The following is a 26,905-nucleotide window of genomic DNA, read 5'->3' as shown; positions in this document are numbered from 1 at the left end:
GAAAGATTGAGACTAGAGCAAGCAAAGACGAGCTGAGGGCGGAACAAGATTTTTAGGAGTAAAGTCCGAGACAAACCAAGGCAAAGACGAGACAATCTGAGACTGTAAACAGTTGGCCATTGAGACAAACCGCGACAAGGACAAGACAAAGACAAGTCGAAAGGGACCGAGGCAAGACTGAGACAACCTGACACTGCAACTGGATCAAGACAGGAGGAGACTGAGACAAGAACAAGACTTAGACAAGCTGAGAGAAACACGGGCAAGATTAAGAAACGACCAAGACCGAGACAAGCCAAAACCGAGCCAGACAAAATCCAAGACGAGACGAGACAAGCTGAGGCTCTAAGAAAACCAAGGCTGAGATGATGACAAGGACAAAAAAAGACACAAGCTGAGTGACTGAGAGAAAACTGAGAAGGCCTTAGACCAAGATCGAGTCTACGTCGGTGACAAGAACAAGACAGAGACAAGCTGAGTGACTGTGAGAAGATCGACAACGCCTGAGACCAAGATTGAGGCCGAGACCAAACAAAGTCCAAGGCGAGACTGAGACAAAGTTACTCAGACTTTTGAGGGTAAACACTGAGACTAGCAAAGACCAAGAGAGACGGCAACCGGATCAAGATCGAGACAGGCTGAAACGGTGACCAGAACAAGACAAAGATGACTTGAAGGTGACCAAAGACCTTTGTAGTCATCGGATATGATACTTGTATATTCTATAATATTCGAAGTGCTTCTGATGGAGAAATAAACTTTCCACTACACTTTGTGTCCATGACATCATTGTTTATTTTTCAGACTTTTCTTAATTAAGCTCTTGGGCTTTTTGCTCTCTTCTGGCATATAAGTAACTGACAAGCTTGTTTTCGATATAGTCCCCGAAGATTCATTTTGCTGCATTAATTATTCAAAGTGTTTTCACCAAACGTTGACTTGATTAATGAGTACTGTGAGTATTGCATGTGCACGTCTGCGGGGACATAAGTCCTAAATTGTCAACTTAAGTGATTGTAAATTTTAAAAACTTGCAAATGAATGTGTTCTTAGTGACTAACAGTATGTTTTAGATATAATCATGGGTTTAGTTATCATGAAATTATATTACGAGGGGTGGCACGTCTCCGGAGGCGGCCATGTTTGTTATAGCTACGAAAAATGGTAAATGCAGCACCTGCAGCACCTCCTGCTGGCCGTAGTGAAAACGGTCTAAATCTTACACACTACCCCTTTAATAAGGAGTTTTTCAACAACTTTTAGTTTATGAGTAAAGTGGAATCCCTGGTAGAAGATATGGACTTTTTTTTGTCGGATGTGATATGTAATATGTGACGTTCACAAACAAACCGAGCCTTTTAAACAACTCTTCTTTGTGAACGATGGGAACTATGTTTTTATGGAGCCGATCGGCAATGTTTCTATTCGTCATGAGTAAAACGTTGGTTTAAAAATATGAAGCAGGAAAAAAAACTCATAATAATCGATGGTCTAAATTGTATTATTTTATTGTCTGGCCTGATTTGTAATAGTGATATTTAGTTCACGAACGAACCTGTCCTTTATAAAGAGCCGTTCAACAATGTTTACTTTATGAACATCTCTTCATTGTGAACAATGGAAACAGTGTCTTTATAAAAGGCCGTTTAGCAATGTTCAATTCATTAATAAAACACCCATGTCCAAAATATTCAAGTGAAAAAAAACGCTTTTTATCGACTGTTTAGTGAACGGCTCCCAATCAACGGTGCCCTTTAAGAGCCGAAGGTTCCATCACTCTGCAAGTTTCATGAGTTTTCAGTTTTGTACTCATGTTTTGACCACCATCTGTGGCCTCTTCGTGTTTTGTCTTATCTTAAATATCTACGATGTCATGAAAAATATTTTTGCTTACCCATCGTCCAGGTGGTTGTTGTTTTTTTTTTTTGTGGTGGCGCTTCAAGTGGTCGAGGAACGCCCCCTTCCTGCTACCATACGTGGGAGGCACGGAGCTCGTAATCGCACGCCTGGCTGTGGAGCGCTCAAGCCGCTGCCGGCTTCTCCACAGGCGGAACAAACAGCTCAGTACGCCCGGTGCACCAGGCAGAAAGACGGCCAGCCTGTCGTCGCCTCGCCGGTTGTGATGGACGCTGGATGGATGAAGGTGGAGGCTGTGATGGCTTCAAAGTAACCCGTGGCTGAGCGCTCTACTAAGTCACTCGTCGCGGGTGACTTTAGAAAGGTAGTTAAAAACCAAATCCATCAGATAAAAGTATTTTTTTTTTTTTTAGGTGCGGTGATCGACTTCGGCTAGTGAGTTAGCTTGTCATGCTAGGGAAGCTAGCGCGGCTAACGCGCGTGTGACGTAGGGCTTACTCGCCTTTTTGTTTAATTTAGCTCCAATTCTATTATTTTCCTTCACCTTTCATATATTTGTTGTACATTTTTGTGGGAATAAAGTTGAGTTCCGAGCGAAAAATAAGCTCGAGTTCCGTTTTACGATGCGAGCTAGCTACTAAGCTAATGAAGCTCACCTGTCACGGTCACCTGAGTTGACTGACGGCGAAGGTAAAAAAAAAAAAAAAAAAAAACAAAGAGGAAGAAAGAAAAATGGCTCTTAATTAACATAAGACAACGCCGAACGAGTCGTCAAAATACACCCACAAGTGGGAAGTAGAGTAGCTTCGCTGTTTCCATAGGAGACCGAGCCGGTTAAACGAGATTCTGGAGCTCGCTATGGAGTGCTGGTTAAACGCGGTGGACTCGTCGTCGGAACCGAATTGGACTATTTGTGGCCAAAATGGTGCGTGAATTTATTTTCAGTAAGAACGGGACGTATTCATCTTTGTTTAGATTTGTATCGCCTACAATTTCTTCTTTGTACCTGGCTTGATTGCTTAAAAATAGGTTCGAAACAAATGACCATTCTTGTCTGGATTTGTAGAACAAATACTTTGTTGCCGCAAAGAAACAAAAAAAAAAGTTCATTAATTTTACACGCGTGACTTGATCGGTAGTAATGAAGATGATATGTGTCACTTTTATGGCGACATTTTCAACACAAGTAACGATTTTTCACTTTTGAGTCATTTCGACCCACGTTATCGTTTTCAGTGGTTTTAAATATATGCAAAGAATCTATCAAATTAGGGATGTATTTTTTTGACAAAGAGAATTCATGTTTCTGATTAATCAATTGACTGACCCCCCTCAAAAAAAAATTATAATAAAGGTTTCCTTCCAATACATTTTAATTATATTCACTAGCCTGATGCCTATTTCCCACAAAGAGCAGGGGACAATTTTACATTTATTGTATAGATTTGATTATGTAATAGTATTTTTTCTCCTCATATACAAAAAAGCATGATGAAAGAATCAATGTGATTATCAGCACTATAATCGGCTGATTTAATCGACTGGCCGATTAATAGCCGAGGTTTCGCCGCTGCCTTGAAATAAGGCCAGGAAACGAACGGCCCAATACTAATACTTGGTATCTGTACTTGCCCATCCCAATGCAAGATGAAAGAATCGACTAATTTTCAGGGCCATAATTGATCTAATTAGCTGGTCGATTAATCGTCAGGCTTTTGCCGATCCCCTGAAATAAAGCCAGGAAACGGCGTAATTTTGATTCTTGGTTTCTGGACTTGCCCATCCCAATGCAAGACGAAGGAATCGATTTGATTTTCAGGGACATAATCGATTTATTTGGCCGGCCGATTTAATCGTCTTGACTTTTGCCGATTCCTCGTAAGAAGTCCGGGAAACGTCCCAATACTGATACTTGGTATCTGTTCTCCGCTATCCCGATACCAGAACGAATACTTAAGTTTCTTCAGCGGTTAAAGTTTGCTGAGCGAAAGAGTAGTTTGCTTTATAAACAAATCCGTTTGTTGTGGCGAGTAAGGGACGTGACTTTTCAATCCCTGCTGGCGCGTGTTGTTGTTTTTCCCCCAAAGGCGTGTGGCTCGACCTGAGCAGCGCCTCTGGCCCGCAGAGACTTCTTCGCTGCGCGCTAGTCAATGTGACGCAAGGGAAAAACGCCAGCGGCAATAGCAGCACGTCGGCCTCGGGAATGGCTCAGGAGCGCGGAAAGTACGACTTCTACATCGGCTTGGCTCTGGCCGTCAGCTCCAGCGTCTTCATCGGAGGAAGCTTCATCCTCAAGAAGAAGGGCCTGCTGCGTCTGGCCAGGAAGGGGTCCATGAGAGCCGGTAGGAACAGGATAGTCAAATAGGCGGCCCCAGGATGTTTTGATTGGACTAGATGTGTCATACACACACACACACACGCACACACACACACAGTCTTGTGACTGGGTCACTGGCTCTACTGCAATTTTGACCTCTCACTGACATTTGGTCAGTTGTGGGAACCAAGTTTGCACACATTAAGTGAAAACTAGCATTTTTTTTAATCGAGTAATCATTGAGAGCAGGGGACCCCAACTTTTTTTTTTTTTTAATCATCACAAACCGGTCTATGCTTGAGAATTCGACAAACGTTCAAAATAAAGTAGATCTGTGACCGAGGGTTGCACAATGAATCGAATTTTAATCGCAATCGCCGTATTGGCTGCCACGATTAATTTAGCGGAACCTCGGCGATATTAAGATTGAAAAAGCTAGCTACTTTCATGTCAAATAAGCACGTTGTTGTCCTACCACCAGGGGGCAATGTTTCTCACATGTTTGCATGACAAAAGCCTCTGCTTTTCTCAGCCTAATATATCGTTTAGCAGCGTCAAATGGTGTTCTTGATTCCTAATAAATCCAATGCTAGCTGTCAGTTGAGACGCAATTTGAAAAATTCAGGGGAAAAAAATAGTTTGAAATGTCTGAAAATGACATTTTGACTGCTAATTGATTAAAATTTGCTTAAAGGTGAATGTGCTTGGTTCTAGATAGGCTCCATTTTTTCATTGGTTTGCACTCAGCAAGTACATTAGCTGTGTTGCCCTGTGTGCCATTTTTGCCAAGTCTTGTGAATTTGTTTGAATTTACTTTATTTTAGTTCATTATTATTATTATTTGTAAGTATCAAGCCTTAAAGCCTTGTTTATATTCTGCTTGTTTAAAAAAAAGGGCAATAAATAGACATGTTCCACCAAACATGATGAATAATTGCTTTCAAAATTGACCAAAATAATTATTTTGCCCATAATCGTGTGTTTTGAATTAGCTCCAGATCGAAACAGACAGATAAGCATGTTTTAATCAAACACGATCAGCTTTTGTCATAGTTTCTGTTGCCGTAGCGCCCTCATTTTCGGCTATTGTTTACATACAGGACTTTCTCTGCTTTAGCTGGCTCGTCCTGTCAGTGCTTGATTGTGCAACTCGAAAGCCGCAACTTATGGAAAAACCAGTTGGATGCACGTCGCAGACCGAAATAACAACAGCTGCTCAATTTTCTCACCAGTTTGCATTCAAAGCAAAACTATTAAATGCCATTCAAAGTAGGGCTCGCCGGTTATGGCCCCCCAAAAAAAATATCAATTTTCACTCCAATTTTTATTATTTTAAAAGTTTGATTTATGTAAAAACAAATGTCAATCAGAATGATAATGTGTAGATTTTAGATCACTTTTAATGTAAATTTAACATTCATAGTCTGAACATAATTAACTCATTCATTGCCAAAGACGTATTTTGACGTATCTTTCATTTAAACATCCAATCCTTGGTATTTATTCTTCATTTATTTTCAAGTGTTAGGGTAAAGGACAGTCGGAAAATAGCTGTCACTCAATGACAAGGAGTTAAGAATTTTTTTAAACAATTCAGCCTGCATCCCACCATTTTCGCAAAACCGATTTCACGATTTAGCTTATTTTCAACTGTTACTTTTTTTTTTTTTTTTAAATGAATTCATCAAATGAATTGGATTTTTTGCCTAGTCCTTATGCGGAGCTTTACAGGTGAACGGATTTTTACTTATGTACGTTCTCTCAACTTGTTTTACTGCAGAATGTTTAACTTTGAATTCCGTGCGGCAACAGGAATGGAATGTGGCCGTGAGATCGTGCTCACTTTTATAGTTTCTCCTTGTTGACCTTTCAGGTCAAGGTGGCCATGCTTATCTGAAGGAGTGGCTTTGGTGGGCCGGTTTACTTTCAAGTAAGTGCATTTTTTTTCGGTCTTCAAAGTGCTCCTTTACGAATGAATTCTTTTGGGGGGTCATTTTCAAGTGGGCGCGGGGGAAGCCGCCAACTTTGCAGCGTACGCATTCGCCCCCGCCACTCTGGTCACGCCTCTGGGCGCCCTCAGCGTACTGGTCAGGTAGGGAGATTACCGCAAAGCAATTTTCCAACTTTCAGCTCAACGTCGGAGATCGCCGTTGATGATTGGCGTTTTTATTTGTCCCCAGCGCGGTGCTGTCGTCGTACTTCCTGAGCGAACGCTTGAACCTTCACGGTAAGCTGGGCTGTCTGCTGAGTATATTGGGCTCCACTACCATGGTCATACACGCCCCCAAAGAAGAGGAAATTAGCAGTCTGGAGGACATGGCGCAAAAGCTGGTAGACCCAGGTGACTTTTTCCGTTCCATTTTTATTGCATTACCAATTTGTGCGGGTAAAATCCGCGCGAAAAAGTTGTAATTCAAAATGAAATAACGAAATCATTAAAACAATGACAAAAACAGCTACTAATAAGGTTTGTTTCTTGAAAAATGTGATAAATGATTTGTAATAAATTAATTGCCCGAGTGAAAAGATGAACTTTAAGTTTTGAAAGACTGAATAAAACTGTATTGTTTAAAACGTTTTACTCGTTTTAAAAGAAAAAGTGTCACTAATACGCCAAACGTTTAGGCAGTTTGAGCACGTTTTTATAAAATACCACTAGAGGGAGCCCAAGTGCCAAAATGATTTGTCACGCCATAACAGAAGGGTTCTTCAAGCACCTGAATATTCACTAAAAAAAAAAACACTTGTAAATCATTGTGTAAACAATCGGTAGAATATAGAAAATATTCTTATATCCAGTAGCCTGTCTTTGCTTCGGCTGTCAAGCGCTTGAAAACTTGATTTAACGCTCCCAAAAGATGACATTTTATATTGACTATTTTGATATGCACAAATTATTTTTTCTGTATTTGTTTCCTGATTGTTTGAGAGACATCTATACAAATCCGTTAAGATAAAGCTCGCGTAACCACTGTGTACTTACTGCTACGCCCTTGATTTTTTCTTTTTTTTTTCCCTGCAACATGAAGGCTTCTTCCTTTTCGCCATGGCGGTGGTTGTGGTGGTGCTGGCGCTCATCTTGGCGGTGGCGCCGCGCCACGGGCAGAGCAACATCCTGGTGTACATCAGCATCTGCTCTCTCATCGGCTCGCTGTCGGTGTCGTGCGTGAAGGGCCTGGGCATCGCCATCAAGGAAGCGCTGGGCGGCGCCAACGTGGCCCGCGCGCCCCTGGCCTGGCTCCTCCTACTGGGCCTGGTGGCCTGCGTCAGCACGCAGATCAACTTCCTCAACAAGGCGCTGGACATCTTCAACACGTCCCTGGTCACGCCCATCTACTACGTCTTCTTCACCACCTCGGTGCTCACCTGCTCGGCGGCGCTTTTCAAAGAGTGGCGCCACATGGGCGCCGACGACATCATCGGCACGCTGGCCGGCTTCCTCACCATCGTGGCGGGCATCTTCCTGCTGCACGCCTTCAAGGACGTCAGCGTCAGCGTGGCCGCGCTCGCCGCCTCCGCGCGCAAGGAGCAGAGGAACGGCGACGTAAACGGCACTTACCAGCTCCTCCGCGCCGACGAGGAGCGCGAGACCTCCTTCGACGCCGTCTCCAGGCGGAACGGGAACCTGGCGCCGTAAAGACAATCGCCTCGGATGGATTCTATCAATTTTCCTGTCGTAGCGCTGAGAAGGGAAGGGCGGGGCTCACTTCCTGTCCGCGATGGAACAGCTGACTAATTCATTTTTATCACGGACCACGTATTGAAAATCAGCGAGTCGGAATCACCCCATCATGTCATTAAGATATCTACAACTGCACCTTTTTTTTTTTATATATATTGTACGAATCATCAAGAAATCACAATCTGATTTGGGGAATTGGGACCAAGCCTGTCTGTCAAATACAGTGGAAAACATTTCCCACAAAAATGCGAATTTGCTATTTTTCTGTCAAAAAAGAAGCAAATAAAACAAGGCATCACAAAAATCGACTAAATGTCCAACCAGCAGCAGAAATTTCAGATCCTTTTTTTTAGTGGGTTAGTTTGGGGTTACCCCATTTTCATGCACTGGAAATATTTTCATTTGACATGATGAGGTTTCAAAAAAAAAAAAAAGTTGTAATACTTGAAAGTAACTATTTTTGTTGTTTTTAATTTCTTTAAAGAAAAGCATCTCACAGATGAACCAAGATTTGTTACATATTTATTGAAATAATAAAAGGATGATTATTAAAAGTCAAGGCACAGTCAATGGAAATGCATGCAAAATGAGACAAAAACGTCACCTCACTTCTATCGTTCCACCACCACCACCACAAAATCTTTTTAAATATTAATCTCTTAGAAAGTCTAGAAGTATAAAACAAATCTATATTCTCCGATAAGGCACGTGTGAATACAAAAAAAGTTTACCGTGGGAGTAAAACTCAGTGGCCGTTACTAGCCGAGTCAAAAAACAAAAGTGAATATTTGTAATATTTTTGCACTCAGCTGCTGGCCAGTGATTGGTGAATGGGCGGCTGGAAGCAGCGCACGTGCTCCACCGGCATGTTCTCGCCGTCTCCCGACTTGAGGTACTTGTTCAGGATGGCGAAGATCTCGTTGTTGAGCACTTGGAACTTGCGGATGCGGTCCACCATTTTCTTCAACGGCTGGCAAAACAAAACAAAATGGATGCCCGACACTCAAAATTTCAACTACATATACATATTTATACACAGTTACAAGTTACAAAAGAAGTACTTCAGTACCTAAAGTAATTTATTTCAATTAATAAGCAGTAAGTAATCAATTACTTTAGGCATTACCAAGAACAGGTAGTAATTAGTACTTTGGAAAAAAAACGGATAATTTTAGCAGCGATTACCTAAGTACTTGATTACCATAGTACTTGTGTATGTAAAGTAAACAATTACTTTTGGTAAGTAATAAGTACTACTTAGTTGATCACTTTAGTACTTATTACCCATTACTGATTACTTTTGTATTTTAAGTGATTCATTACTTATTACCAAAAGTAATTGATTACCTGTTGAGTCTATGAAGTAATGGATTATTTTAGTACTTGATTCATGGCTTTATGGCGATATACTCACAACGCTCTTGATGACTTCGTCCTTGCCGTCGTGCTTCTGCACTTTGAGCAGGTGGTAGCTGAAATCCAGGATGTCAAAGCGCCTCTGCTGGCCCAGTAGGCTGATGATCATGCAGCCCGCCCAGTGGAGGCCGTCGCCGAAGCACTGCCTGCGAACCGGACCGGAACCAAAGGAGGTCAATGGTGGCAAATGGGCTAATTTTGTTTTGCGTTATATATTGCCATTAAACAAGTAATGTGGAACTACTGGGAGTTTGGAGTTTTCATTCATCTTCTTTTTTACTAGTCCATCTATGGCATTTCACACTGTCTTAATATTCCGCTAGCATACTTATAAAATGGGGTTTGTCTGATCATTTTCACGTTGAACTTGTGCAGTATTTTGACCATTTTTGTGTCATTTTCTTCCACACAGTATTTTAGCCAAGGGATGCCACACTCCTGGGAGAGTGGTTGTGCCATGTTCAAATTTGAAGTTGTCACCATTTGGGTAAAATTGCAGCTCCCTGGTGTCGTTTTTCATTGGTTTCCTTTTAATGTCAAATGCCTTTGATCGACTTACTCGACGGTGTACTCGTGCACGCCGACGGGGATGCAGTAGACAAACTGCATGGCGCTCCACAGGCGGTGGAACTCCACGCACTCGTCCACGTGCATGACGCCGTTGCCGGGCAGCGGCCCGCGCCAGATGGGGTCGTCCAGGAAGCCGCGCACGCGAGCCAGGATCACCTCGAACATGGACAGGCCGCAGCATAGGCGCTCCTTGGTCAGCAGGTCGCCTTCGCGAGCGATAGCGATTTGCTACGGGTGGGGAGGGGGCGACCAAAAAAAAAAACACAGGTTCTTCAAACAAATCGGTCAACAGGACTAACCAGAAACGTATAGTCGGGCTCATAAAATCGATTCATCAAAAAGGGGATGTTTTCAGAAGCATTTTTAATGACTATTAATTGAGGCTTGAGTTTTATTCTATTTGATCTTTTTTTTTCAACCCACTATCACACATTTGCATTTTTTTCCTTCATTCGCAATTTTTGTCACCCGCTTTTTTGTTGATTTACCCAACCTTCAGCTTTTTTGTAGTTTCAAACTTGACTTACCTTTTTGTTGCCTGAACCAATTCAATTTTTTTTTGTTTTTCACCCCCCCGCCCCCCCAATCCCATTTATTAGCATCAAGCGGCTAGCGTACCTGTGGCGTGCCGAGACGCTCGATGAGAGGAACCATGTGCAGCGCCGTGTATTTGGCCTCCAGGCGTTTCATCTTGGCGTCCAGGCGCTCGCCCTCTGTCAACACACACGTATACACACCCCCCCCCTTCGTTAGCTACTCAAGTACATACATTTGACGCTGTTCTCATTTAACGGTTATATCAATTTTAAACTATTTAATTGCTATGATTAGTGTTCACCTTTGACATGGACTCTGGGCAGAATGTTCTGGAAAGGCGCCGCATGCAGCAGATCGCAAACCTCCTCTTGCGACTGCAAAACGGCGTCACGGTTAATTCGTTGGCGTTAAATAGCCAATGCTCGCTATTCTAAATTCAAAGCGCTCAGCTCATTCTGAACATTTTAAGCAGCATTTTTGTCAACGGTAAAAACAGTTTGTGGAAAGGTGTGAAACGTGATTGCAACGCTGACGCTAAATGAGAATGAGAGGGCGTGGTCGTACCAGACTTTGTTCACTGAGGAGGCAGAAGAGGAGGGCGTTGCCCACCTCCCGCAGGTTCTGGAAGCAAACCGTCTTGAGCTCGGCGTACTCTACGATGTCCTTCAGTTGGTGGTGGAAGAACTCGAGGATTCCTTGTCAAATACAGAAAGCAGAAAATTTGCAGGAATTCTCTCTTCGGGCCTGATTTATAGAGATTTTTTGAGTCCAAAATTGGGACATTCATGCTATTGAACTAAAGTATTTGATTTTTTTAATTGTCTAAAACAAACTGACAAAGTTGTGTCTGAAGTAGTGACATCCAGGTCAATTCTTTGCGCAACTTCCTTGCATTGCTCACCTAATTCTTGCTTGTCAAAACTTCATATCTTAAATTTGAATGACAGGTCTGCATAATGACCATCAGCAAACTTCATGACACCAAATATAACCAAGGCTAAAAGAATATAACTTGAATTTACGTATTATGAATAAGGCCACCGTTGTTTCTTGTATACAACTGTTGTAAAAGTTTACACTGCATAATGGTAAAGAGTAATCGTCGGGCCATCTAAAAACGAAGCCAATAGGAACACAAACAAACCTGGAGAGCCGTACTCGTGACGAGGGAGCCGACAGATCTTGGGCATCACCTCCATCAGGGTCTTCACATACTGCATGATGGTGCCCTGGAGCTACAAAGGCCAGCCGGCGGACACTTCATTAGGCACAGCCGGACCATCTATTCCAACAACGTGACAATCAGCAGACTCACCAGGCTCTTGACCACCTTGAGTAGCTCCTCCATCACCACGGCAATGCCTTGGTAGCCCAGCAGACGACACATGACCTTGATGTGCGGCGGGCCCACAAAGTTGCGGTAGCAGCTGAAGATGCTGCTGTACGTCAAGTTCAGCGTCTGGGGAGAAAAAGGTCAAGGATGGACAGGAACGGAAAGTTAAAAAGCATGGGGAACCATCACCTGAATCAATGACATTGCTTTTTGTAATTTCCCATACAAGCCACAAGATGGCGACCAAGCAATTAAAATCGGCATCATCAGAGAGCATCAATGAGAACGCGAGTAGCATGTTTACAACCTACAACCGTTTACAACAGAATTCATAATTCTGTTAAAACAAAAAAAAAATCTTTGAAATATTCAGAGACAGTTGGATTAGCTGTTTGCTTTGTAGGGTCAGATGGTTGTTTTGTTTTGTTTTTAAATTGGCATCGTTCTCTCTTCAGTTGCGCACGACTTTAAAGCCCACTCTCCTCCTTCTTCCCAATCCATTGGCGGCTGCGCACATATCCGACTGCAGCGGTTAAAACAAGGACGCGCTGATCCACACCGCGTGGCAGTTACGTCGTCCCAGATGTGACAATATGAGATTCGGAATCAATTGAGAAGCTGAGGTAAGAGCCCAATATTCTGCTCATTTGTTGCTCAGCATACGAAATGTGCATTTGATATTCCACTTTTTTGTTAGTGTTGCTCTAGGAAATGGTTGATAGTTCAACTTTGTGCAATAGTAGCAAGAAAATGATTTTTTTTAAATAAATGAGGTGGTTTTGAGATAGAATTTGATGCCTATTTTTCAATTTTAGGATTTTTCTTATTCTGTCATTTCAAAATTTGGTTTGATTCAACTGTTCCAACTTTAATCTGTTTTTTTTTTTTTTGTCTGCCGTTTTATGGCAAATATTCCCACTTGCCAAAAATATTTAAATACCCTCCTCAAAAATTAAAAAAAAAAAAAAAATCTTTTTTTGGGGTGGTGGGTTTCCTTATTTCTTAAATATAAAATATATATATAAATAAATAATATAAATAAATATGTGCCAAGTATATAGCACCTAAGTATAGTATGTAGTATTTTAAGTCTTGATTACTCTGACAGTGACACATTTAGGTGTCTTGAGAATCATGAATATAGAGCAATCATTGGAGCATTCTAAAAAGAGTCAAATGGTTGGCGGTGACTCAATGACCTCTTGGCAAATCATTGGGCATGATTATGCAATTTAATCCCAGCAGTGACCAGGGTTTATTCCAGACAATCCCCTGCACAGAATGCTTATTATCCTGGCATTGTTACATCCGCTTCCCTAATCCCACTGCAAGACTGCATAGCGCCGTTGACATTTGTAATTAATAGCAAAACAATGTGCGGTAGGTTATTCTTGTGATACTTGGTCAAGGTTTTGCTTTGGAGGTATTTGCCTCGGTGCTAGGCAGACAGACATCATACGGACGTTCTCCGACAGCACAACTGAAATGGATCTTTGAAGTCTAAAGCCGTCAACGGCGGTGAATGAGTAAGGTGCTACTCGGTGTAAAAGATTGAAGACTATCGCCGTCCTGTTTTCCAGGTGCGCCTTACACCGTGAGCGGCGCACACCAGAATTACGCAGCGGTTTTCCTGAGATGGCGATCGCGGTCTATAACGTTTCCGCGACCTCGGCCAGGGTGAGCTGGCCCCCGTCGGCGGGCTGCCTGGACACCTTTTACAGCGTCATGTACAGCCCCAACTGGAACAGCCTGCTGATGGGTTTCAAGCGAAAGAGCTTCCTCCACGAGGAGCGCATCCCCGTCAGCCAGACGGCCGCCCACCTGACCAACCTGCTCCCGCAGACCACCTATTTGCTGTGCGTCACATGCCAGGCCGCCAACCCAGCGCGGGACCAGTGCCAGATGTTCGGCACCCCGAGCGACAACGGCGAGGGGAAGGACCGCGCGGGCTGGGAGCTGGCCACGGGCGCCTGGCTGACGTGCTGCCTCCTACTGTTGGTCATCGCCGGCGTCCTGCTGCGGGGGTGCCTGCACGGCGTCCGCGGGGGCCGAGGGGGCGGCGGACGCTCGGCGGCGACCGACGCGGTCCGCTCCTCGTCCAGGAGATTCTACACGCCGAGGGGCAGCTGCGACAACGGCGGCCACGAGCTCAGGGCGCTGGCTCGGCTGTCTGGGGGCGAGCCAGCTTGAGCCAATTGGATTGAGGTCATCGCCATATTGTGCGGCCCAGACGGAATTGCGCCGTACTGTATTATGGATTATTATGGAATCCTATGTGTCAAGCAACTGAACATACCCGCTTCAAATTGACTGCTTAATTCGTTTTTTAATCTGCATGAGTGAATCACTTAATCCTTGGAAGTAACGTAAAATGGGGCAACTGTGGATGAGCGTACAGGTTTGATTCTGAAATGTGACTTTGGTGACTTGTATCATTTTTGTGAATTGCATATTTGTTTTTTCCGTATATCCAATGGATAACCCTCATGTGAAGGTGTTTATGTGGCCTAATTTAACTACTGAATAATCGTTTATGTATCATGCGTTCATGATAGTGTACATGCTAGATACAGGTTGTTGTGCGTTATGATCTCATTTGTTTTAAGTGCTTTGCCGCCATCTAGTGGCATTGGTATGTAATTAGTTTCCTTCCCCAGCAAGTACAGTGCATCCACTCCATCATGGGACTCTCTTTAAGGTTACGTTCATGCAGTAGAGCTGAAAGCTCAATTACGATTTTTTGTGAAAGACGATGTTTTTGTGAAGTCGTTCACATTTCCAAATAAATGCGACTTTCATGTGACCTGTGTGTGAAAACTAAATACCCCAAATGTCCTACGTGCGCCTTGAGGACACAATGACATCACAAACAACGGTCGTGCTTAACATTAGTGTTTACAGAAGTACCACAATGGATAGCCGAATGGAGAAGCAGGCGATGTTCAAATGACTGTCATTCCATAACTGGAATATTAGCAATTTGTTACAGAGGAATTTTAGGAGTGGATGGGTGAGGTTTCAGATTTTTTTTTCCCCATATGCGACCTATATTTGATCTTTTAAATGCAGTGCAAACGACACAGACCCAATTTTTTCAAATGCGATTCAGGCCACTTGTCACTCCTGAAACTGAACCATATCTTATATTTTCATATCTGACCTGTATCCGCTCCTACGCTAGCAACATACATCCACATTTGTCTGTATTTGGGGGAGTGCCACTGACCTTGGACCCATAAAGATACTGCGGTTGAGCGTTGGGCGGCTTGTCCCTCTGAAACTCCTGAGAGAAAGGCAGGACGGTGCGCACGAACCTGAGCGCAAAAAATAAAGACCTAGTCAAGATAGAACATAGGATGGTAGTGGGGTGTTCCGGCGCGCCCGCTACCTGTTGGTGGAGCCGTTATAGCAGTAGTTGGGCAGGAAGTCGTAGTTGAGCTCCCAGAAGACGTGCAGCGTGATGCGGCCGTACGGTGCCGACACGTTGTGGTTGGCCTCGCGGAACATGGCGTCGAAGCTGTCCAGCGTCAGGAACTTGCAAAGGAGCTTGTGCGTCAGGCGGTTGATCTCCAAGAGTCCTTCTAATTCCTTCAAGACACAAGTTTAGCATTCAGGGCCTGATGAATTTTTGAGTTAAACGGACAAATGAAGTTCATTATTAACCCAACATTTGACTTTTTTTTGCCACAGTTATACAGAATGACAGGAAAGAATTGGAGTTTCCCCAAGATGAGAACCTCCTGAATCCAGTGTCATCCCGAGCACTGTAATGTCTCTTGGAGCAGGTATTTCCCTACCATGATTGAAGTGAGGTCCTCGCTCTCAAAACGATTGATGGCCAGCTCCAGAGATTTGTACAACGCAGCCGAGACCCTCTGGGTGATCAGCCTGTTTAGGTCGATGGAGCGGCCCAGAAGCTGCGGTGTGGCGACAAGTTAGTTAGATGAGAATACTGCCACAGACCTTTTCAGCATATCTTCATGGAGGAAGAGAAGTGAGCGTGCAAGAGAAAGGCACCTGTACGTGACGTTGCTTCAGCAGGGTCTCGTAGCGATTGGAGGCTGGCCAAGGAATGTTGGCGCCCTGGTTTTTACAGTCAGCCCGCAAACGTTTGTCCAATAGGAGACTGAATGGAATCAATAACAGACATTAATGGACCACAATCAGAGACAGAGGCAATAATAGAGCCATTTGCAAATGCCAAACTCCAAATTGAAAAGGTTCAGGTATCCAGATATCCTACAGAAAACTTGATTAATCGAGTATCAAGTAATAGAATAACAATGTTTTGTTTTTTTCTGAGAAATAGATATGAACAAAAATTGCAATCCATGGGACACATTTGACGACTGAAAAAGCACATTAGAGTTTGCATGGTTTGTTAAAAAAGTCATCAGCAGGAACAGCAACTGTGTCCGCTTGTCGCATCAAAGTGTGCAGAGTAATTCAAATATATCACGCCTCTAGCAACATTTTTGAATACCTTCCAGCAAGGATCTTGTAATAAGCGAATATCTGATCCGCCAACTTGTAGACGAACTGATCAAAGCACAAGTTCACCTGAAAGAACACAAAATGAAAAATCGGCAAAGCAAATAAAGTGCTTATTCTTATTTCTGTATGTGTTTCAGTTGACACAATGGGAAACGCATTACCTCAGCTTCTATTTCATCATATAGGAACTGCTTTTTGAACTTCGTCAGGGCATAGTGAGCGCTGTCATTGTACAAATCCAGAGGATACAGTACATACCTGAAACCAAATAACTTTTAGAATCATATTTTGTGTTTCAAGTGGCCTCCTATTGATTGGGGGATAGGTGTGCTCACTCCATCATGGAAGATTCCTTGGTTTCCAGAATGTGATCTGTGAGGATCCAAGGCATGGACATCTCAATGGGGAATTGGATCCTGCGGCCCATGGTGAGCTCCAGGAAGAACTCCCTGAACCACAGCTGGGAGAGGTCGCAACAGTGCTGCAAGGTTTCTACAGAGAAGAAAGAACGCGTCGTGTCATGATTTTGTAAAGAACGTAAAGAATCAGTGCCAGGGTAAAAAAACTACACACCGCTGAAATTTAGCAGGTGGGTGTAGAAGAATGACTCGCGGTGAAACCTCTCGATGTCCAAGATGGTGGGACCCTCCAGACTGCTGCGCAGGGTCTTCTTGGAGCCGCTTTTGTCAGCGACGAGGGACTCCAGCATGGTCCTCACCATGTAGAGCTACAAGAAGAGAAATGCAGATGCAGATGCAGGATGTAAATTTGGTTGCAAACCAATGAAAACATTTCTTTATGTTCTCTTTATGCCTCAATACAATACAGTGTTTTTTGTTTTGTTTTTTATCTCAAAAAGACTCATCACCTGGGTGCTGGAGGGTCCCACAGCCCGTCGAGGGACCTTAATATCGAATCCGCCCTTGGGGTCTTTTTCCCCACGGAGGGCCGGGTCGTTGTAGGGCTCACGGCCTGTCTCCCAGTCGCACACCGTCTTCCGGATGGCCTGGAGGACGCTGAGGACGGGGAGCAAGAAGAATGTCGGGAAAAGCCTACAAAAACAGCTGAACCTTGAGGTAACTGTGGCACTATAAATCCCAAATGTGTTATACAGATTTTAGCTCACAATGGTGAAAATACTTTTGAAATGATTCATTTTGTTTGATTTTGCAATACAAAAAAAAAAAAAAAATGGCATTTAACAGGGGAGTCTAGACTTGTTTCAAGCGGCTCTGTCACATGTGATCGCTTTTGAAAAGATGTGCCAAAGCACTTGCGGCGTACCTCTGGATGACGTTCTTCTTCTTCTTAATGGCCTGGCGGAGCGGGTCACGCAGGGTCACCTGCGAGAAGTCCTGCAGGGCCGAGTAGATGGTGTGGCGGATGGCATGGTTGAACACGCTCTCCATGCGGCCCATCAGCACCTGCAGCCCCTTTATCATGGCGATCACCTGCAAACTCCCAATACGGACATTTTGTAACTGCGGCATGACCTCATCAACAAAATTCCATGGGATATATTTACGGATAGAAGATGATAGCAGGAATTTATAAGGAATAATGACAACAATGTTACTTACTTACGTACAACTACTGCAAATATATATGATAGGACATAATGATAAAACGTGAAAAAAAATCATCAAATATTGGCCTATGTTTGAAGGACCATAATAGCCCGATTAATCAGTCGGGCCAAGCTAAAGCTCGCTTAACTTTCTACTACCTAGATTTACGTATCTCAACTCAAAAGCCCGAGTGTGATTGGCCCACCTCCACCAGGGCAAACTTCTCCTCGCTTGTGTAATTGTATCGGGTTGCACGCTCATATTCCTCGGCATTGTCGGGGCATTCCTTGTTGGAGTACTTGTCCGTGGGATGAACCAGTTTCCAGGAGTACTGAAGAGAAAATTTACATGTTCATTTTTTGTGTTTATTTTTAGTATGTTTTTTTTTGGACTCACCACTTCCATGACATGAGCACTCCACTGCGACAAGAGCTGCATTCCCTGCAAGGCCAAGTCGAAAAGCTTCCTGTACTCCATGTCCGTCTTCTGGGCCTCCTGACGGCCTGACCCAGTCACCACCTAGGCATCATTAAAGTCCATTTTCATTAAAGTCTGCGCTTATGGAAACCACAGCGATATCTTAAAACATCAGATTGAAAAATAAATTCAATTTTAAAAAGCCCCTAAATTCACACTCATATCTGTCTACTCATAATTCCGCTCGCTAGTATTAGTCCTTGATTATGCAAGATTAATCCAATGCAGCGGTTCTCAAATTGGAGTACGAGTACGCCTAAAGGTATATGAATGAAGTTTTTTCAGTTTTTCAGTTGAAGTATTTTCAGGGGTTGTTGAATAAAATACACCTCGAGATATCACTAAAAAATGTAGTTCCAAAGTTTAATAATCAAATCACAAATTCAACAATACAACTTCCCAAAAGTCCATACCAACCTCGCTGTTGCTGTAGCGGGCCAGCTCGGAGATGAAGCGCATGTGATCCTCGCGGATCTGAATCATCTGCTCGCAGATGTTGTACTGAGGGCTACTGGATATGGACGTGCATGTCCACCTGGAGCGACAGTCATGGCAGTTAGAGAAAGACATCGGAATCAAAGACAATTCGTGCACAAGCTTTTGTCTAACCTAGACTTATTCTCCTCAAAGTGCGCGCTGGTCTTGATGTACCGGGACAACTCGATCTGCATGTCGCCGAAAAGAGGAACCACCTGGAGTTGCTGAAAAAATGAGAAGAGGGGTAGCATAAATGCTAGGAAGAAGTGGGCTAAAGGGCAACAAATAGGATAAATTCATAAATTCATTCAGTTCTTTACTTAAAAAAATATATTTTTTGTGCTGGGTAGTGTAATTGCACATCAATGCCACCAGGCGGTGCTGTGGCACTCTCAAAGTCAAAGTGTGCTGGTTAGAAAGGTTAACTGTTAACATTTTTTCTAAAGCACATTATTGATTAAGGTGATTTAGAGAAAAAAAATGCACAACGTTTCATACATTTTTCTTCAGGCTAAAATATTTCAGATATCGTTATTTCAGCATCCAACAGTTCAGTTGGTCAGAAATGCTTTCAGTTTGAATAAGGATTTCCTTTTTTTTTTAAATTTCAGACACTTTGATGCACTTGAAGCAATTTTTTTCAGATTCTGAATAAACTGTAAAATGTTATTATTTGCTCAAAGTTGATTCAAATGGCTTTTTCTTTGTTAAATTGTTAAAAAGGATACAATTTTAGGTATACTTACACAATTTTCACAGATAATGATCTCATTTATAGTCACCGCAGTGACAGAGGGGCCTCGGAAAAAAACAATTGACAAGCAGTGCTCTCATGTAAGGGCACTCATTAATCGAGGCATACCTTGAAAAACTTATCAATCTTGGTCAGGTTGATTCTCTTCTTGGCATCCAACTTGTAGATGTTGCTGCTGTTTCCATCCATGAGGTACAAGCCAAAGCCCATGACCTGCGTGGATGGTGAAGGGGGCGGTTCAGTTCCGATTCCAAACAATGAACCGGGAGCGACGCATTTGACTCACTTTGAGCAGCATGTGCTTCTCGCCAGGGGTTAGATACATCTTGTTGTCATAATATTCCACGCACAGGTTGACGATGTCGGCCAGGAGCTCCTCGTAGCCGTTGATCACCTCCAGCTGCTGTTGTAAAGACTGCGCGTCGGGAGAAACGTAGAAAATCGAAGATTTATTCATCCAGGGGTCACAAGTGAATATAATTCTTTACACAGCTTCCTTGCATTGCTCACTTAAATAATTGCTTGTAAATACAATTTTTAAAAAAATGTTGATTCGCTTTGTTTTGAATGCTAGGTCCACGAGTTCCATAATTAACAAATGCCATGATATAGATTTAAAGATACAAGGTTATGGTAGAGAATTATGTGCAATAATTAATGACACCAGTGTTACTTTGATACATAACGGTATATTTATTTTTAAAAATGTTTGAATAAGTAGTTTAGATTTTGTAATTTCCTGGGTTAAAAATAAATCCACATGGGAGGCTAAGAGCTTTGAGTATTGTCATATATTTAAAAAGAAATAATTTCTCATAACTATCGATGCCATTTGTTGTCTCGAAGGCCAACCTGAGTGATTTTGTTGTGGTTTGCCAGGAACATGGACAGGTTCTGAGATTCCTGAATGGATGCGGGCTCAGACATTTTTCGAAGAAACTGAGCAGCGCTGCAAGACAAAAAGGAAGAAGGATTTTATTTCAGACCAAAAACCTCACAACACTTGCAACGATATTTTCATCTTAATATTCATCTTTCATGAGCAAATTCATGACCACTAATCTTCGCTAGTTTACTTTGATAAACAGGATATTGCTATTTTGAAAAGCATTTCATCTCTTTTGGAATATTCTTATTTACGTGTGTGTGCTTTTTACCGCTTGTAAGCCGAGTGGTCGTTCTTGACACTGCACTTCATGTTCTTGAGTTCGTCGAGCACGGCGAACATGTTGATGAATTTCCCCAGCGTCAGAAGATAGGCCTCTGACACAAAGTCCTTGCGTCGCTCCGTGTGACAAAGACGGCGCACTTCGCCGCAGAAGCGGTCGATGGCGGTGCGCTATAAGAAGTTGTCGTGTTAATCGTCTTTCGGTGAAGCTCCAAAGGCTGAGCGTGACATACCTGAAAGTACATGAAGTTCATCAGCTTGGTGACTTCGGGCTCCAGCACCTCCACCGTCTTCTCGTAGATTTCCACCCGGTTGGGCTGCTCGTTGCATTTCACCTGCGGAGAGAGAGGAACGAGTGAGCGAAGATAGCGATGGGATTGCGGGTGGAGGTGATTACCTGCGGGATCGCGCGTGAGCAGCTCCTCCAGGTGTACAGCATGACTGCATACTCCTGACCCTCCTCCAGCATCTCGTTCTATTGAAGAAAAAAAAGGGTTTGCTGGACCATTCAGTGCTCATTTTACCTCAGTTGGTTCTCAAGCAGAATGTTTGGAGTCACAAAAATTGCGCAGTAAAAAGTGAGAGTATGTTTTAAGATTCAAGACGTGAACAAAAACCATAAGAAATGTTAACAAATGTCACAGTAAAATGTATTAAAATAATTGAATGAAGTTACATGTAGCACTTTCATTTTTGGTAGAAAAGTCCGCATTTTACTAGCTTCACCTGTTTTGTTCCTCTTCTCGATCTTCCGAACGATGGACGATGATTAATATTTTGATGTCAAAATATGCTGAGTCCGATGGACGCACGTTGATTTGAAATTTATGCGTCAAGAACCAAGGGACGAAGGCTAACGAGAGCACTGACCATTGCACCTTGTCGCTAAAGGTCGTTTTTTGAATGAACAATGTAGCTAATAATGTATCGCTTTTGTGAGTTCACGCAGGACAACGTTTCAAAAAGCAAAAGGCACGCATGAGTCATTGACTCCCAAAAGGTGCCCGAGAGGAACCAAGGGAGGCTTTGCTGTTTTCAAACAAAGTTCCGTTTGATTCAAGATCCCAGGAATGATCCCCCTCCTGTTTCCTAATTGGACACAAAGGCTTTTGAGCTCTGCCAAAAACGCCCGGTGGCATCCACTTGTCCTCAAAAACCACAGAAAAAGCCTCTAGTAAAATACAATATTAATATTTGTGCCATTTTTAATCTGTTTAGATGAATTATTTAAGTAAAATTTCAGACTTTTTCCTACTTTATTAAAAGATTAACAATATTTTTGTGCCATTCACTCTATTTTAACCTTCCGTAATTTAAATTAAAAGTGGGTACATTCATTTAAACCCAAGAAAATTACCGGTGGACTGTTTTAATCTAAGGTCATAATAAAAAAGTTATATTTTGTAACATCTGGAGGTGGGAATTTTCATTGACTTTTTCATTGATTTTTTCATTGATTTTTCATTGATTATTTCAATTATTTTCTTCAGGAGGGAAGGATGGGTATAAAACATCCGGTATGTTTTGAGAGCCATAAGGAAGCGCACGCACCATGCTAGAATGGACGGTGGCCTGCTCGATGTATCTTGCGATGCCCGTGACGAAGGCGTTGCGGTCTTCAAAGTTGGTGTTGAAGTTGGGCTGCGAAACGACAAACGGAAAAAGTCAAAGAGACAATAAACGCTATCAGCAAATTTCAATATTGTATTTACTCATTTTTTGCACTGGGTATCACCACAAAATGGCAGCAAAGGACTATTTAAGTTACAAAAGGTCTCACCGGACGCCTGAATGAAAACTAAAAAGCATAAATGGTAAGGCGCCGACCTGGTACATGACAGAGGAAGGCAGGGGCTCGATGCACGGCTGCTGGTCAGGCAGCGGCAGCTCCTCCAGGAGGTCAACGTTGGACAGCGCATCCTCTAAGGTGACCGTGGACGTCATTCTGCTACAAAAAAAAAAAAAGGTCACAAAAATATATTTAATACTTAGTTGTAGCATGCACTGAAAACAGAAATCAGATGCAAATGTATTAACAGAACAAATTCAAACTTTTAGTTGAAAGCGATTTATTCAGCATCGTTATTTATTTCAATTTGACTTTTGTTTTTCACATTCAAGTTCATTGAGTGTCTTTTTTAGTTTTGTTTTAGTAAAGAGCGGTTCGGTGGAGCAGTGGTTAGCACGCTCGCCTCACAGTTCAGGAACCCGAGTTCAAATCCACCTCGCTCCGGCCTTCTTCCTGTGTGGAAGTCACATACTCCGAAAACATGCATGGCAGGTGTATTGGACATACAAAATTGTCCTTAGGTGTGATTGGGTGCGGGAATGGGTCCCTCTGTGCCCTGCGATTGGCTGGCAAAAAATTCAGCGTGTCCCCCGCCTAGTGCCCGAAGTCAGCTGGAATAGGCACCAGCAAGCCTGCGAAAGCGGCTCTAGAAAATGGATGGATGGATGGTTTTAATAAGGATGGGCAACTACCGATACAAGGAATCGGTATCGGGCCAATATGGGATATTATTTCAAGGTTTCGGTACTCGTATCGATCATACACTTAAAACAGAAAACTGACCTTATTTACATGTCATTTTAAGGGAAAATTCAAATTGAGAAATGTAAGCCTTCCTTTAAAATTATGGTATCCTTAGGCTTGGTATCATTACTTAGTATCGATGACTACGTTTGAGTAAGCATACTGGTATCTGTGCAAAAAAAAGCGGTATTGATCTACAAATGGGCGAGTACCGATACAGAGTATCTGTATTGCTCCAATACCAGATCTTATTTCAAGATACTCACTGGCAAATGTAGTAGAAATGACCAATTACAATTGTAGAAAATTACAATTAATTTCATATTTTAGCAAAAACGCTATAATAAAACATAGGTAATTATTTAAGTCATGACCATTTCTGTTGGGGGGAGGGGGGTGTCTTGATATTGTATTTGGGGGTAATGGTACGTGATCTGAGTACATTTTTAGCAGATTATTTTGCATCCGCCAAAAACGACTCGTGTTTGATAATCACTGGCGTCGAGTACCAAACGCAATTGTGCAGAGTTGTGCTTCATCACGTTGATGCTGACTGGTTACTTTCCCCCTGATAACAAACAATCAGCCGGTCAAACAAAGCCTATCATGCTGGGCGGGTCACAGGAGGACATCAAAGTTTGGCTCGGGGTGAAACTGGACATAATTTCATCCCTTTTGCACGTAGATGAAAATCTTTTCTTGCCGACTATTTTGTTTTTCGAGGTTTGGGTTTATTTCCCTTTTAAAGTTTTGCCAATCTTACTTGCAACAAGCGACCAGACAAGGAAGTGCAACTCAAAAGCACGGGATTGAAACGAACCACTTCACAATTTCTTTTTCAACGTGCTTACAAAAACGTCATTTTCATCTCAACAATAAATAAGCCTCTCCCAAAAAAAATCTGCCAAAGACCGGTCTACCTGAAAGTGACTCCTCTGATAAGAGATTTTCCCTTTGCCACGGCATGGTAAGAGGATTATTACTTCCAATGACCAAGCAGTGCCATGCTATATAAACGCCTTTGTGACATCACAGGAAGCGCAGTGATGTGTTCAAATGCAACAGCAACTCATTGTAAACAGTCTTAAATACACCTAAAGCCTCTCGGGCGCAGTTACAAATTGGTGTAAAAAAACAAAACAAAACTACTCATCTTAGAAAGTAGAGAGCAGGCAGACTTTTACATTTTAAAAAGATACCACCAGAGCCAAACACTCCATTTCCTGTTCAATGGTTATCGGCGCTCCTCAACTTCTCCAAAACGACAGCAGTGCATTACAGAACTTCCTGAGAGTCGATGTTGAATTCTCGCAGTTAAGAGCGAGCTCATTTAAAGGCCTTCCAGTTTGTTACTAATGAATTTGCAAAGAACTAAAATGGCAGCTTAAAAGCCTATGAAAAAATATTTGTATCATCTGAGATTGAGCCTTTTGTTTAATGTCCACTGTAGAGGACATTCAATATCTTTTGACTCATTCGAACGACTCCAAGTAAGTCCTAATGTGCTCATGAGAGGACATCCTGGGCTTTCCGGTGGTGTCTTATGCGGTTGGGAGGGATTTGAATCACTTTGCTGTGTTGCTGAGACAAAATGAACACAACAGTGGGACACAAGTGTACAGGGTAGGGAGATATTGAAATCTTTTCTAGTGTTCTTGTTCTTTATTATTCATTTTATTTATTATTGATTTTTTAAACTCACAGGTCTACAAAATGCAAAATCCCTCCACCCCCTCAAGTTTGGCTTGGAAAAAAAAAAAAATCCACTGGTTCTGGTCATGAATGATGTCTTCTCTCTGTCAAACAATTACAATTTTTATAAGAACTCAATTGCAAATTTTTCTAGGATTAATCACGATTATTCGCTTTTTTTTCCTAACAACTAATATCTCCTACGCTTTTAACATATTTAGAAGAGTAAATTCTTGGGAGTTAAAGTACAATCATCAAGTTAAAAATAATAATTAGTTTCACAGCCTGCTGTAGTAGCTTTCTTTGATACTTGAACATGATTATTTTCCCGTTAAAATACAACCGTTGAACAAAATTAATATATCTGAATCATCGTTACAGGTATATTTTCTCACTTTTCGTAAAATTTGTAACTTGAGCAACGAGATGGAACATAAATACGTGCAATGAACAGAGTGTTTGAAACTGAACTTTGCAAAAGGCGCTTGTTTTTTCAATGAGCTTTTTAAAGGAAAATTAAGTAAACATCCATCTTTGTTTGTCTAAGTTTGGCTATATAACGTTAGCAGAGTTCAGCTGGCACAGGAATTAAATAGAACCGAGCTAAACGATTTTTGATAAAATATCTCCAGTTAGGACTTTACGTTTGACAGGCCCTACTTGTAAACATCACGTTTTAATGTATCACAATAAAACGTTATTACGTTATTAAATTTTGTTACTGCGTGATTTAATTTTTTTGTTTTGTGGCAAGTTATACATTTAGCATACCCTTTAAATATGAAAAAAGGTGGCAAAAACTTCGTCTGCGCATATTTTTTAATTTTGTAACTGAAATTCTTGCCTCTGTTTTTGATCATTCACCCAAACGCAGCACAATAACAGTAAATTACAAGTCCTTGAACGCATCAACAACCACAGCTACACCTTGACGCCACATTTTCTACCCTGTTCGCGGACAGGTGATAAAAAGAGCGCCCTTGTGTGCACATTATGTTTTTAAAACAAAAAATACAACCCGACATGTAGTTAATTCAAATGAAAACTCTAGTTTTGCTTTTGAAGTGAGAAAGTTGCTGCCCCCAATATGTCGCTGCGGTGAGCCTACCGCGGCCTCACCACTTTAGCCACTAAAAAAAAAAAAAAAAAAGTCACTAAGATACATTTTAACTTGTTTCTAAAAGCAACGTGCCACGTAATTGACTGTCGGGTTAAGTTTGTTTAAAAAAAATACTCTGGGGAATTTCAAGCAGGCGACGGTCGGGAAGCCTACACCCAAAGTTTTGCTAGCTTAACTTCGCGATTCAATCTGTCCAAACTCACCCGCTGAGAGTTGCTGGTTAGCTACGGGAAAGCGAGAGTCGACTAAGCCGACAGAAGCGCCATTCGGCCGGGCACGTCGTCGATTCCTCTCCGTCGTCCTTTTTCCAAGTTGGGAGTATGTGGCGAGTTTTTCCCAAAGTATCGTCGGCGGCTTGAAGAGTCCTTCCAGGCTTTGGTGTGATTAGCGTAGGGCGGAGCCAATGAGTTCCTGCCCAGGCTCAAACAAACTGGAAAACTCAACAGGAAGAGGAAAAAGAAGACGAGTCCCGCCCCCGACTAGTCAGGAAAGGTGAAGCCAAAGGAATGTACAGCGGAGCCCCGCATATTCGCGGTTCGCCACTCGCGGAGTCAGCTGTATTCAACGATTTTTTTCTGTTTTTTTCCTTTTCCTTTTTTTTTTAATATATGTGTGTACTTTACACATCATGGCAACATAGTCAGTAAAAGCAGAACACAGATAGAGGGAGAACATTTAAATGTTTTAGGCTACTTGGTTTAAATCACTGCTTTACACATAATATAAAATGTGGTACACATTTTTGTAAACAATTAAAAAAAAAAGATGGATACTTTTTCCTGTCCTTAAAATATCACCAAGTTATCAAATCAGGACTGGATAGCGAGCTCAAAATCAGATAATTAAACTTTAGGCTACTGCTTCTAAAGGGTTCTCTTTTTTTTTCCTATGACATTCTGGATGGGGAAAA

The 26,905-nt window shown here is 42.3% G+C and overlaps 3 protein-coding genes across 6 annotated transcripts; 2 read left to right on the top strand and 1 right to left on the bottom strand.

Moving 5' to 3' along the window:
* Positions 1-1,950: 1,950 nt before the first annotated feature.
* On the top strand, positions 1,951-8,410 carry nipa2 (NIPA magnesium transporter 2). 2 transcript variants are annotated; one of them, XM_088426180.1, is made up of 6 exons: positions 1,951-2,221; positions 3,945-4,199; positions 6,048-6,104; positions 6,176-6,266; positions 6,355-6,515; positions 7,204-8,410. In XM_088426180.1, the coding sequence occupies exons 2-6, from the start codon at positions 4,061-4,063 to the stop codon at positions 7,809-7,811; spliced, it is 1,056 nt and encodes a 351-aa protein (XP_088282306.1). In that variant the 5' UTR covers positions 1,951-2,221; positions 3,945-4,060; the 3' UTR covers positions 7,812-8,410. The 2 variants fall into 2 exon arrangements, with proteins under 2 accessions (XP_088282306.1, XP_088282304.1); XM_088426178.1 differs by lacking the exon at positions 1,951-2,221 and adding an exon at positions 2,659-2,782.
* cyfip1 (cytoplasmic FMR1 interacting protein 1) lies at positions 8,362-26,403 on the bottom strand. 3 transcript variants are annotated; one of them, XM_088426175.1, is made up of 31 exons: positions 26,199-26,403; positions 22,478-22,598; positions 22,202-22,291; positions 21,048-21,125; positions 20,884-20,985; positions 20,640-20,821; positions 20,335-20,431; positions 19,769-19,897; positions 19,591-19,695; positions 18,861-18,952; positions 18,669-18,786; positions 18,171-18,293; positions 17,980-18,105; positions 17,491-17,657; positions 17,075-17,222; positions 16,780-16,933; positions 16,542-16,698; positions 16,368-16,464; positions 16,196-16,272; positions 15,730-15,838; positions 15,510-15,629; positions 15,101-15,300; positions 14,939-15,026; positions 11,695-11,838; positions 11,524-11,614; positions 10,944-11,074; positions 10,681-10,753; positions 10,461-10,555; positions 9,832-10,070; positions 9,271-9,418; positions 8,362-8,826 (listed from the first exon to the last, which is right to left on the bottom strand). In XM_088426175.1, the coding sequence occupies exons 2-31, from the start codon at positions 22,592-22,594 to the stop codon at positions 8,662-8,664; spliced, it is 3,762 nt and encodes a 1,253-aa protein (XP_088282301.1). In that variant the 5' UTR covers positions 22,595-22,598; positions 26,199-26,403; the 3' UTR covers positions 8,362-8,661. The 3 variants fall into 3 exon arrangements, with proteins under 3 accessions (XP_088282301.1, XP_088282303.1, XP_088282302.1); XM_088426177.1 differs by having other exon boundaries at positions 22,478-22,595; XM_088426176.1 differs by lacking the exon at positions 26,199-26,403 and adding an exon at positions 24,104-24,197.
* On the top strand, positions 12,222-14,515 carry fndc9 (fibronectin type III domain containing 9). Its single transcript, XM_088426186.1, has 2 exons — positions 12,222-12,335; positions 13,293-14,515. The coding sequence occupies exon 2, from the start codon at positions 13,348-13,350 to the stop codon at positions 13,900-13,902; it is 555 nt and encodes a 184-aa protein (XP_088282312.1). The 5' UTR covers positions 12,222-12,335; positions 13,293-13,347; the 3' UTR covers positions 13,903-14,515.
* Positions 26,404-26,905: the final 502 nt, after the last annotated feature.

Source organism: Hippichthys cyanospilos, chromosome 10, assembly GCF_059441005.1.
Source record: "Hippichthys cyanospilos isolate Australia breed blue-spotted pipefish chromosome 10, RoL_Hcya_1.0, whole genome shotgun sequence".
Lineage (NCBI taxonomy): Eukaryota > Metazoa > Chordata > Actinopteri > Syngnathiformes > Syngnathidae > Hippichthys > Hippichthys cyanospilos.
This window is presented reverse-complemented; position numbering and strand designations above follow the sequence as displayed.

What these genes read in the sequence shown, in the direction of transcription:
- fndc9 (XM_088426186.1), top strand. Translation starts at nt 13,348, where the DNA reads ATGGCGATCGCGGTCTATAACGTTTCCGCGACCTCGGCCAGGGTGAGC.
- nipa2 (XM_088426178.1), top strand. Translation starts at nt 2,716, where the DNA reads ATGGAGTGCTGGTTAAACGCGGTGGACTCGTCGTCGGAACCGAATTGG. An exon ending in GAAGGGGTCCATGAGAGCCG is followed by an intron (nt 4,200 to 6,047) that starts GTAGGAACAGGA and finishes TTGACCTTTCAG; the next exon opens with GTCAAGGTGGCCATGCTTAT. An exon ending in GCAAAAGCTGGTAGACCCAG is followed by an intron (nt 6,516 to 7,203) that starts GTGACTTTTTCC and finishes TGCAACATGAAG; the next exon opens with GCTTCTTCCTTTTCGCCATG.
- cyfip1 (XM_088426175.1), bottom strand. Translation starts at nt 22,594, where the DNA reads ATGACGTCCACGGTCACCTTAGAGGATGCGCTGTCCAACGTTGACCTC. An exon ending in TTTGAGGAGAATAAGTCTAG is followed by an intron (nt 18,787 to 18,860) that starts GTTAGACAAAAG and finishes CTGTCGCTCCAG; the next exon opens with GTGGACATGCACGTCCATAT. An exon ending in CCACCTGCTAAATTTCAGCG is followed by an intron (nt 16,699 to 16,779) that starts GTGTGTAGTTTT and finishes TCTTCTCTGTAG; the next exon opens with AAACCTTGCAGCACTGTTGC.